The sequence below is a fragment of the Poecilia reticulata genome, chromosome 15, assembly GCF_904066995.2.
Source record: "Poecilia reticulata chromosome 15, P_reticulata-male-v2, whole genome shotgun sequence".
Classification (NCBI taxonomy): Eukaryota; Metazoa; Chordata; class Actinopteri; order Cyprinodontiformes; family Poeciliidae; genus Poecilia; species Poecilia reticulata.
This window is the reverse complement of record NC_088844.1, coordinates 14,212,408-14,225,448: the sequence shown is the minus strand read 5'-3', so window position 1 is coordinate 14,225,448 and position 13,041 is coordinate 14,212,408. Positions and strand designations below refer to the sequence as shown.

At 40.8% G+C, this 13,041-nt stretch overlaps 1 protein-coding gene across 2 annotated transcripts in view; it reads right to left on the bottom strand.

The window, feature by feature from the left end:
- The window catches only part of LOC103476798 (cGMP-dependent protein kinase 1), a 91,148-nt gene extending 81,910 nt beyond the window's left edge, over window positions 1-9,238 (bottom strand). Inside the window, exon 1 of one of the 2 annotated variants that reach the window (XM_008429389.3) lies at window positions 8,517-9,238. In XM_008429389.3, coding sequence (XP_008427611.1) covers window positions 8,517-8,773 — 257 coding nt within the window. In that variant the 5' untranslated portion in view covers window positions 8,774-9,238. Of the gene's footprint in view, window positions 1-4,470; window positions 5,423-8,516 lie in introns of those variants that run through there. The other variant, XM_008429387.3, reaches the window with a different exon arrangement.
- Window positions 9,239-13,041: the final 3,803 nt, after the last annotated feature.

The following is a 13,041-nucleotide window of genomic DNA, read 5'->3' as shown; positions in this document are numbered from 1 at the left end:
TTAGCATCTGTGTTAATCCAAAGATGAGACCACTTCTACAGAGACAGGAGGCCTTTCTAACCTAATAACCTAGATAAACGCCACCTATCCACAATGAGTATGAATTATTAAAGAATGTGGACCACATCTTGAGATTTTTTTTTTTTTTTTTTTTTACAGCTTTTTGGCCTTTCTGTGCATTGTTTAGGCTGATCATGGATCACTTATAGCTAAAAGGGCAAACATCCTGGAAGACATTTATAAAGCAGCTCTCGTCGAAATACCAGCCATCGGCCGAAACCCTGCAGCTACACAAACAGAACGTCCAGCTACCATATCAGCAGTGCCCAGATTTATTCCCAGTCCTGTCCTGAGCTCAGAGTCTGTGTTTTTAAAGCAAACTCCTCTGCACATTTGTATGTTTATGATCTTGTGTTTTATAGGCACTTCTCGTCATGTTGAACATTTAAGGTAAAAAGAACCGGCTTGTCCATTCTGAGAATTTAAGTGTTGAAATCCTCCAACTTTTCTCCTATCAGGCTAAGAAACAACCTTTCAACAGTGATGATTGGTACATTTTCCTAAATAGCCTTAAAATACATCCACATGCAAAAATGCGATATGCCATTGAAAATGTAGCGCAATCAACATTTTTAATTTAGTGGATTTATTTAGTTGCAAAACAGAATGCCATGCCAAAAAAAAAAAGATTTTATGTTTGAGTTTTTTGTCACTTTTTGCAAATCTTTCATCAATAAAGAACCCAAACCGCTGCCACATAAATGGCTTAAAAGTGTTGCCAGTCAGCAAGACTAAAGTCTTCATGAATTGACCGTCAACACAACAATGTATCTCAAGAGCAACTTCCCTTTGTACCTCTAACTGCAAGTCTGAAACCTCCATGCAACATATTTGCATTTATTTGAAGTCTGTATATTCTTCTAAACTGATTTACGTTTCTTCTTTGCTTACATTCATCTGCTGGACTATTATCTTTTTTTTCCTGATAATGAAATGTATTTTTATTTTATAGTTGTGGTCCCACATGGCATTTTTTGATTCAGAATTCATCCTAAATTGTACACCCTCCTCAGTCTCTATAGTGTACTTGAAAGTATTACATTTGTATCACGAGCTGGAACTTTAAAGCATGTCAAAAAGCAAAAAGAAGAAGAAATCTGAAAGGGGGAAAATACTTTTCACAGCACAGTAGAGGACTGCAGCTACTACTACTACTGTACCTGGATGACCCCAAAAGACTCATTAAGTCTGCCCTTGAAAGTCTCACTACGCAGCTGCAGGAAATTTAATAAGAAAGGACTGATGTGTTGCAGCTGTTTTATATTCTCACTCTTCATTCTTTGTTAAAACCTTTGTCTTTCTTGGCAGACATGGAAGATTGCTTGGATTTAATCTTGAAACTTCCTATTAAATTTTTCGGGAGTAAACTTTAATAATAATAAAAAAAAAAAAAACAGCTTTTCTGGCTCTGATAACACAAGCCAAGATGGTGATGCTTAAAATAGTTTTAATTTCATGCTGTTGTAGACTCATGATGAAGTGAACTAAATTACCCTGATCCAGCAGTAAGCCTTTTCTTTCTTTTTTTATTTATTTTTTCTAAATTGACCTCCAGCGGTCTGGAAACGAGTTTTGTTGACCCCGTTTCTGTTATATTTCCACCCGTGAGACCTCCAGCCTGGCGGTCCTGATTGCAGCCATTGTTAAGCAAACCTCTTCCAACCAGACCCTATAAAAACATCTGCCTCCCTCGTCTTTGTGAGAATGACATATTTGCTTTCATCTACCAGTAAAGTTTAGGCTGAGCAAGTTCAGTCTTCCTTAAAAGGAGAAAATATGCTCTTAAAAAAAAAAAAAAAAGAAAAAAAAAGAAAAATGAGCGGGAGAGGCTGACAGCAATGAGACAGGCAAAAAGCGATATATGGATAACGTATGTGTAAAGAATGTTCCACGGGTCTCGTAAAGAAGATGAAGTGGGTAAAAAGTGGAAGAAAAACACAAACATTTAGCCAAATGCAACAGGCATTATCACTGGACTACTAAAACAGCAAAAACATGATGAAAACGTTGCTTTTGCTTGAGAGGGGCACTTTATCATTTTGTCAGCTTGGTACTGTTAAAACCAGTGATAGCAAAGTCGCTTACACAGAAGAACGAAACTAAATTATTTAGAGTAGAATCTGGGACAATGTGATCCTACAGTGAGTTTCTCAAACAAACAGTCCTTAGAAAAGTTAAAATGAAATGTTGAGACCTAGCTGAGGAGATTACACTGTCTTTTTAAAAGCGAGAACATGATCACAAAGACAGCAAATTGTACAAAATAAATTACAACTATACTTGAAACAAAATATGCAGAAGAGCGATCTTTAAGCATAAGCAAGAGAACAGCCAATCCGTATGCAAAACAACAGCAGCGTGAATGTCAAAAACAGTCACTTTGACTGACTGAACTCCTATCTTCATTTTATTAAAATAAGAGAAGCATCATGTAAACTGACCAAGATCGCAGCCGCCCTGTTTTCCCTTGATCCATTCTGACAGGTGAGTGGCAAGTCAAAGATTAAAAAAATGAATTTATTTTAACTACACATCAAATGTGTCCAAACTAAGAACTCCCACCTTTTTTAATCTACAAAACAAATCAATCAACAACAAATGCTTTGATACACGTTTTTGTATTTATTTCACGAAAAACTGTTAAAGGTGAGGAATGTATCCTTTGATGCATGAAGGAGGGAAGTCTTGCAATTCCTTCATTTTATGTCAGATTCAAAGTATCGTCTTGATCAATAGACCTGCAGTATTTTTTTTATGTGGATAAAAATATATCCAATCCAGTCAAAACTGGAGTCACACTAAAGAAACCAAATAAATAAACTTGAAAATAACCAGCTCTTAAGGGTTTGTTTTTCTTCAGCACATTATTATAAGAAACAAGCACTGCACATTTTAATACCTTTTGGGGGTTTTTGTACTAATTTTGTTCTGACAGATTAAACAAAGATGTATTTTATATTTCAAATTAGGAGGGATAAAATGTAGTCTAAATGATTAATGATTAATTTTACTCTGAATCAGAAATTCCTGACTAGTTACTATTTTCATTAGCTGTACCATACTGCCATTTTTTTTTCTTTCTTTGCTTACACTGTATAAAATACTTAATAAATGTTTCAATAAGAAATAAAAAAATACATAAAGTTGTTTCGTGCACAACAGATATAATTTTCTTTTTTTTTTTTGTCTTTGTTCTTGTGCTGCTCATCCCAAGCAACATGGCACCCAGGGCATTGAGCCGCATTGCCAATGACAAATTGGCATTATAGCAAAGAGCTGAGTGCAAGAGTCAAAAAACCATCAACGTGCAGCACAATCCTCCAGGTTCTGGTCATTTAGCCGAGCTCAAAGTCATTGTCTCACTAAACGTCTCAGTACATTTTTACAGATGGATACACATGTGCACTCGTACAATAAAAGGCTCAGGGTGATGAATAATTATCATAATGAAGTGGTCACTTATGTGTTTTCTGCTTCTGCCGTACCGAGCCAGAATCAGACGGATATAAAAATAGAAATTCAAAGAGAAAAAGTCCCGCTCATGTTTTCTCCAGCACAGAGCTGACAGGCGTGACAGAGACTAATAGCATTTTTGGTGTTCAAACAAATAACACCTTTCATTTTTGAATCTGCTTACAGGTTTGTTTCCAGACATCTCTGAATCTGACACAAGGTCTCATTCCAAAATGTGACTCATTTTCCCCCTTTTCCCGCAGTTTCACATTGAAAGCACACCAAAAAAAAGTTTATTTAAATGATGTGTGCTTGAAGAGTGAAGAGGACTCTTCCTGTGCACCTTCCACAAGGAAGTGCAGAGCTCAACATTGGCTGAAACCACACACACACACACACACACACACACACACACACAGTTGGAAAATTCAGAGCTCTTCTTGGAGCGGAGCAGGGGACACTGTTTGCTTGAGAGTTTGAGAAGAATGAGACCTCTAGAGTAAACACGAACAGGGATGCTATTAAACTGCCTGTCACGTAGTCAGAATTTGTATAAAACAGACGGCAGTACATTAAGCAGAGCTGCTACCATTATCTATCTGGGCAATTCATTTTCCTGCGTATGGTTTTAATATGGAAAATGTGATCGTTTTGCTGCAAAAAGAAAAAAGAAAAGAAAGGAAGAAAGAATTCTCGTTTTTCTCTCAACTTTCCTTTTTCTGGGTGAAGAAGCTGCAAATATAAATTTTTTGTGCCTGAGTGCGGTGAGTTTACATCCCTCTCTAAGCTCGTTCCTGTGTGCGCTACAGGTGAAGCACCTGCTACGCCTCACGCAACATTACGCACAAGAATCCCACAGGTGGTGGGGGGGCGGAAAAAAATGGTAAAGCACACAAACAGAGCGCGAAATTGCAGCATGGTTATTATCACGAGTATAAGCCGATTCTGGACACCTACTGTGGGCTTTTGGCGTAGAAAGGTAGGGTGACATGGCTGAGATCCTGGATGTCGAAGGCGGTGGGTTCGGCCGAGATCGCCTGCCTCTTGGTCCGCTGCTGCTCCTGCAGCTCGGTCTGCTTGTGGACCTGCTGGGTCGCCGGCTTGATGATGGAGCGGTATTTGTCCAATTCGTTCTGCAATCTCTGTATGAGCTCGTCCTTCTGGTCGAGCTCCAGCTCCAGCTCGTCGATGAGCGCGTCCCTCTGGCGCAGCTCCTCGATCTTCTCCTGGAGCGCGTACTGGAGGTCGCGCAGCGTGCCCATTTCAGTGCGACTTTCCTACAAGTTTATACAAACGGTGTTCCGCCGAGTCTTTGTCCTCTCTCCTCTGCCAAGCGGCGCGCAAACTTTATCCGGCATGAACGGACTGGGAGGATGCCGCTCCTGTCTCCAATGAGAGGGGGGAGGATTCCTCGGTTCCAGGCAGATGCTGAGCATGTAAAGGTTACCGGCGTAGTTGGGGCTTTCCCTCTTTTGCCATAAATTTTATAAATCGCAATTGCGCAAATAAGTTTCCTCCTCTGTCTCTCTCTCTCTCTCTCTCTTTCTCTCTCCTTCTCCCTCCCTCGGCGGTGTGACATTTGAGGACCGTCCTCCCCGAGTGCGTCAAGCTGCGACCCGGAGAGAGAGCGCATGGCGAGAAGGGCGCCTACAGGAATCTGTGGCGCGGTGCAGTTTGATACACCAGAGAGAGCGGCGCTTTGTCTCACATGAATAATGAAGTCAGTGAAAAAGCCACAATTCGGTCATCATACCTCGGCAACTTGCCCCGAGGCCGCCGAGTTACAAATAGACGAGTCTTAATGGAAGCTGGAGGTGATGGAAAACTTAATGAGCCACTGTGCAAAAACGAGCAGCTGCCTCTGCCTGTTGTGTTTGTCTGCGTGAAATTGTCGAAATATCTGTAACCGGTCCCAAAGCTGAATATCTCAACTCAACTACACAAGTGATGAATATTAAATAATGACTTCCTCTAATCGGGAAACTTTATGAATCAGGAAAAGCAAGAGCATTTTTGTATCTGTATCCTGGTAGTAAATCACAAATAAAGTGATTTTTTTATTTATTTATTTTTTTGTGAAAACTGATGCTTCGGGTATAGCCACCCTGCAAATATTATGTTGTGACAACTGGAGCAAGTAAAAGGTGCTGGGAGCAAGAGGAAAGGAGCATCCTCCGCACACCTCATCTAATCTAATGTGGTGTGTGTGCACTCTGAACGCTGCTGGTGTCTCTGTCCACATGTTCCCAATGAGTCATCTGGAGCGCTGCGAAAAGATTTCGGCCCCGTGTGAGCTGAACAAATTCGGAGAGAGAATAAACTGCCAAGGACAACCTGATAGGATGAGGGGTGGGAGGGTTTACTCGGGGTAAAAACAGCAATTACTGCTGGGAGGTGAGAGCTGACAGGTATGGCGCTTTGGAAACTGAGGCTGGGGGGAAAGGAGATTTCCCTGGCTGAGTGGGATACGCCTGTGTGAGTAAGGCCTATTTTTCCTGACACATTGCATGTAAACAATTCGGAACGGAGACAGAAAGCAGGAAAAAAAAAAAAAAAAAGGTCGCCTCTGCCCTCTTGTGGTGGTTTAAAGAAGTGACAAAAGAAAACATAAAAGTGGAAGTCTTTTGGCGGAAAATAAAATGACAAAACTTAAGATGAAATGAAATAGCTAAACATAAACGAAAACTGATTTTTGAAATAAAAAAAAAAATTATTATGAATGCCAAAATAATTCTGAATGTGGACTTCATTTAGTATTTGTAGGAAAAAGTTGCCATCCTGTTATAATCAGGGGAAACGTGAAAACAAGAAAGAGATATATCTGTAACCTGGTATTACAGTGTAAAAGAAACAACTATGTACACAATGCCAGACTTATTCAATCACAGCATAACTAGGAATGTTAAGAGTAGGCTTCCAAAAATATTGACTTCCTCTAATCGGGAAACTTTATGAATAAGGAAAAGCAAGAGAAATGTTGTATCTGTATCCTGGTAGTAAAACGCATTCATATAAATTAACACTGTATTAACTACAAAACAAAATAAAATAAGCCATCTGTGCACAGCAAGAGGTGCTAGCATATGCTGCTTGTGAAGTGTTGACTCAGGACATCTAGCAGCTGCACTAAAACATGTCAGCCTAATAAGGAGACATTGTTCAAAAGAAGGGAATTCCTTAAAAGAAATGCGTAATTCTTAAAAAAGGACATCGATGTCAACCTACAAAGTGTTCCAAAGCTGTTGCCAGACATCAGAGTTTAAATGAAAGCCTTTTGTAGGAGCATCTGTGAGGAACATCTGTTCAACTAGCTGCACACCAGCCTGTCTTGTTAGTCTGGATGTATTCTCCCAAAGCTTAGCTTCTTCGTAAGTGTCCAGAAATAGAACAGCTCGGTGTTTTAATTAATCTAACAGTCTCTTGCCTTTATGTTACTTCAAATCCATTTTCCTCCCAGTCAGTTGAAGTAGGCACAAAGCTTCAGAAGCAGCAAAGTTGACTTCCTATGTCAGGAAGCGTACAGCTGCCTTCAGGCCCCTTAAGCGCCATTTAGCATCCCTGCATCCAATCCTACATGAGAAGAAGGCCCTCCTACTGTCCTTCAAAGCTCCTCTGCGCTTTAAATTTCACCTCTCCAGTCACCCAGCTCAGCCCTTTTCCTATACAGATCAATAGAAATAGGATCCGTATCTCCAAGCTGCTGAAACCCGAGAAAGCGTGCAGGGGCGGTCCGCCGGCTCCACGGTGCCACGTCCTGACTCCTAATGGGGGAGAACGAGGGAGGAGGTCACACACCGTCTCTGACCCCATGTCAGTGCTCAGCCTCCTTACAGACGCAGCAGGAGTGATTGTCTTTGCATACATCCAGGATGTTCATTACACACAATTAACCTGTTTGTTCACTGGAAAGCCATCTGAGCATTGCCTGTGACTCATCAGCTCAGGCTAAAGAAAGAGTCCCAACAGAGTTGGTTACAGGCTGATAGACAGATAGACAGATAGATAGATAGATAGATAGATAGATAGATAGATAGATAGATAGATAGATAGATAGATAGATAGATAGATAGATAGATAGATAGATAGATAGATAGATAGATAGATAGATAGATAGATATTTAATGAGCAGCCTATCTGCTAATGAGCACAATGTGGACTTTCCCTGTGTCCTCTTTATTGATGCAAATCAAGTTTGGAAATTGTCTAGCCGCTTCAATCAAATTAACCTCAATGTCAGTGGCACGGTGTCAAGAGAGCCATGCTTCTTCTGAGTGTGCAGTATGTGTGAGACAGACCTCAAAACGACAAGTCAGCTGTGATGTTGATTGATTTAAAAGACAAAGACTGCCAAACTTTTCTTTCCGTGATTACAGCTGAGAGACAGGCTGAGCGAAGGTGACGTAAGCCGCAAAAAACGGTGATGACCTCAGGCTCACAAAACCCCTCAAAATAAGACCATGTGAACCTAAAACGAGCGCCTGAAGGTGATGAAGTAAGCATATGGTCAAACAAAGCGCTTTCTAATGGAGTATTAAATATCCTCAGACATGCACTTTGGGTCCTCAGCGTTCAGCTACTAAAAGCCAATAATGCACAGCACTTCCTCCAGTCTGTGTCCTTTGGGACCCGAGTGATGGGTCTGATCAATTAGGAAGCTCTTTCAGAAGCTGCGTCATTCACCCTAAGAATGAAAGCGCTCCTCCATTCATGACAAAGCTCCACAGCTCTCATTTTTCATAAATAAGTGTTAGAAAAGTTTTATTACTATTATTATTATTATTAATATTATTATTTGAGGTGGGATCTGAACTCCAAACTGACTTGTGTGTAAACAGGTTTGATCAATTTTCACACTCAAGCGCTGTTAAAAGCTTGTATATTGATTTAAACCTTCAATGGAAAATATTCGATTTTGCCAATGAGTGGGGATGGAAAAGAAAAAACTAAAATATAAAACATGTAACACGTATGAAGCACATGTGACGCAGGGAAGCGTCTCTTACCAGTCCGATTTTGGATATTTCCGAAACGTCTGTCTGGACAGGTCCTGGTGCGTCTGGGGCTCCGCGGAGATGCCCTGCGCCCTGCGGGTCCGGGGACCGATAAGTTGCGCGCTCGGCAGGACGGACTGGCATTTGTGCAGTTTCCTCTTCAGCTCGTGGATCTCGTCCTCTCGGTCCGCCAGCCGCCGCTCCAAGTCCCGTATCCTCTCCTCCTTCAGCAGCAGGATCTTGGCAAAGTCATCCTCCAGCTCGCTCATGCTGAAATCCGCGTTAAACTTCTCCAAGATAACGAAAACTCCCAGCAACTCGGACAGATCGGCACCAATCTCCGCGGCCGTTCTTTGATCTCCGATACGGTGATATGATGCTCCGACAGTCCCCTTCTATTGGGAGCTTGTCTGTACCACAGGAGAAGAGCAAAGCGGGCGTTTAAAGCCGAGGAGCGGCCGATTCATGGAGACTGTCCGCCAAGTCTCCAGGGAGCTGCTGCTGCTGGTGAGCCTTCATTGAGAAAGCAATTACAGCTGATCTTCTTCCCAGCAGGCCGTCGAACTTGGCACTGAAGAGCCGAGACAACTCCTGTAGTTCACCAACACACCACGCAGGAAGCACCCCCAACCACAGACGCCTCCGCCGTCCCTACTCCCGCTGCTGCTGCCGAACCGTGCAGTGTTCGTTTACCATGTACGTGCGCATACCTTTTGGCTACAACAGCGCGCACATCACCTCCCTGACCCTCCCGATTGCAAAAAAAACAAAAAAAACAAAAGCAAAAATCAATTGTTCCGCTTCTCGCGTCACCATACATAAAACTGGGTTTAAGCCCATTTGTAAACAGAAATCAGTGACGCTAAAGTACTCATTTCTCTGTATGGCAAATGTACTTGCATTTTTCTTTATCAGTCTATTTAAAGACATTTTGCTAAAACTTTACAAGTTTCAACCTCTCTGAAATTATGGAATAGATTGTCCACAGAAAGCTTCAAGCTTCAATAACTGTGACAGTCGAAGATTATATTGACCCGTAAGTCAATATAATGCCATCATAATTCTGGAGGTGGAGTGGGATGAGATGTTTGTAGCACAAAACGAGGGCATTAATGCATAATGCAATGAAAGCAGCTAAAGTAAACTTCCCAGTTACAGTAAAATGAACATTTCCATCGCCATGAATACAGTGAGAAGGAAATAGTAAGACGAAACCTTTGTGAGACACCTAACAAACTGGCATCTTATAGAGAGATTTAAAAGTCATATGTAGTTAGCTTGGTCTATCTGTAATTCATAACAGTTGGGAAAAATTATTTGGGATATACGCTTTTCATATGAAAAGTGCAAAATGTAGCAGCACTCAGTTGTAATTTCTGCTTTGATTCTGACTAACACTGTTGCTTTTATGTACACAGGAATGAGTCAGCACAATCCTCCAAACAATTTTGACCTCAAAGTAACTTGGTTTATATTAGGAAACCAGGGACTGATTATGCTAGTCTCAGTTTTCTTTACTGGTGTGGGTTTACTTTCACTACAGTGCGAAAACATACCTCTGAGGAAACATTTATCTCACCTCAACTATAAGTTCTTGTGCAGTTAGCTCCTTCAAACCATGCTTGGCCCAGTAATTTGAAGCTAATGCTACACACTTGTAGGTTGGTAATAAACACAAAATACTAATATGAAACGGCAGCTTCGGAAAAACGCTTTCCTTCGATTAAATCAGACAGAGAAAGATAATAACTGAAGATAGTTATTCAAGTTAAGAACACAACTTGTCCTCCATTGTTTTGAAGAAGGACAATTTATTTTAGGGAATCTTATCGCAACCAATGACAACAAAGCCTAAAAGCTCTGTAAAAAACATATTTTTCTACCTGATAACTTTTATGCTCACAAACAACACTAGCAGTCAACTTGATGGTTTACCTGTGGACTACAACTGTCCTAGTTGTGGTGTGAAGTTGTGCTGTCATCCCTTAGCTTCGAATGTTTGCTTCTTTTAAATCTAAGGTTATGTCGACTCAAGGTCGCTGTCTGGAAACTGCCAGTATTTTCGCATGTTGATTGGGGAAAAGACCTACGTTTAGACAAGACACCTTGAATCCATTGCAGCTGTCATGCCAGAGAAACTAAAAGGCGCTGTGAGTTTAGCATGTCATCAAAACAGGAAGGTGCTTCACTTCACTGGCTTCACAGTAAGATCCATTTCCGGTGAACCGTGTGCTAAAGTAACACATATACAGAAGCTATTCATACCGCTTTCAATTTTTCACTCTTTTGTTTCATTGCAGCCATTTATTAAAATCAAAACAGTTCATGTTATTTCTCATTCATGCACACTCAGGATTCCATCTTGACAGAAATAAGCAGAAATGTAGAGAAGTTTGCAAATTTATTTTAAAAAAAACCCTGAAATATCAGTGTTATCGTCAGAGTCTCCGATCACTGGAGACGTGTAAATGCATGGCAGGATTGCAACAAAAAGTATATGGTCTCACTTAAAACTAGCCTAATTTTTTTTTTTCCTTACGCAAATTAATGTCTTTATTTAATAGAGAGAAATCTCTTCCCTACATCTGGTTACAACCACAAAGCTCTAAGACATGATGATATTTTATCTTTAATGTTCTGTTTTGACCTACTTAAAAACAGTAAGAGTTTGATAAGTTACTGTAGCCCAGACTCAAGCAATTATAAGAAATTATGAGGATTTCTTCAGTGAGAATAATTTGCTGATGGATCATCTTCCATTTTTTTGCAGATCCACAGCCTCCATTTCATTTTCCATATATTGCAAACTTAAGTCAGTTTAAAACAAAGCAGGTTATCTTGTTGCAAAACTGAAAGTATAATGTAAACATCAACAAAACATGAAATTAATGTGCTTTTTTAATGTATGACAACAGTTTTGTAACAACAGTGTTTCTCTGACTTCACCCACTAATCATCCCCACCCTCACTGTAATATTAATAACTGAACAGGAGTCTATGCACCATTTTTCATCCCTCCAACTAAATCTGTTGCCAGTGAATGAATTCATTGAGGAAAAGCAGGGAGGGCTCAAGGGTGCGAGACGGATGTTTCATTAAGATTCTGAGTTAAAAATAGAGTGAACAGATCCTCACTTTGCCGGTGGAGTTCAACAGATTTTCACCCTTGTCTACTGCTTTGCATTTCCCCTAAAAGCCACCTTTTCATGTCACGAGACAAGTGCTTGTTACTGGAATGCATGGAGCAAGAATTTGTTTGCCATATTCTTTTACAATATTATTTTTTTGCTGTAAATTTGTGGGAGGAATACCACCATTATGGGTGACTGTGCAGTGCTGTCATGAACGTTTGAGCATTTCAGATGTTGTTACGTTACAATCTCTAAGTTCTATGTATTTTTATAGGGTTTTATGATACTCCATACACAAAGGTGTATATATTTGCAAAGTGGTAGGAAAAGGATTAATGGAAAAGCTCAAGGAGTGTGTAAGAGTGAATAAACCCTCACCTCACATGTGAGGCTCCAGGTAGCCCACTGCAGTCCTGCTTTTCTGGCTCTTATTAGGATCCTTGTTGCGTTATTATGAGAATTTGAATACAAACAGTACTGAAAGACAGACTAGCACAAAGGTTGCCCTTAATCAATAAAGAATAACAGTCATGGATTAATTATGTATGGAGCAGACACTGTGTCCATTCTAATGGTGGTAAATTAAGTGTCACCTTTTGTCACCCAGTCCATTTCAATGGAAAATATTTGAGTGACACCCTATTCAGAAAAAGAAGGGGATTTGTGCATTAGGACAAAATGATGCGGTCCATCATCAATCAGGGTTTTCATTAACATGTCTTTGATCTTATAATATAACATCGACGCCTGAGAGGGCTCGTTATGTCGTCATGACTGTATCAGCGTCATCTGCATGGAGCGTTGCCTCCACACCAGAGTATTTCCATGTTTACACAGAGTGAGTAATGCTGTATTACCAGTTTCTGCATCTGTTGTTGGAGCACTTTCATGGGTCATCGCCCATGGATTTTGCAGGTCAGGTAATGGACAGCCAGTTGACCTCATGGCACCCGGAGATAGATGCTCTGACTGCACGAGAGTCTGTGGGCGTCACAGAGTTCATGTTGCCGTGCAGAAACGAAGCGTCCATGTGGGGTCTCAGCAGCTTCTTCAAGTGCCTGGACACAAAGGAAAGAAAAATGCTGTGCCCCCTCGAATGCCTCAGGGGCGGATCATCTTACCAAAGATGGCAGGGCAGACATTAGTCACTGATTTTCTGTAATACACTCTCACACACACACAGAAGAGGGCGAAGGATAGAAATTTCTTGGGTATACCCAGACATATGCTTGCACATCATTATCACTCACACCCACACTTGCGTACGAAGATTTATGTAGCTAATCACAAAGCAAAATAATCCCTGCAGATACAAACATAATCATGCCAGCAGTCTGGTTTCAAGAAGTTTGGAGGGATTTTTATGGGTGTGGATGTCGCATCAGTATGTTGTTGAAAGCTTTTGT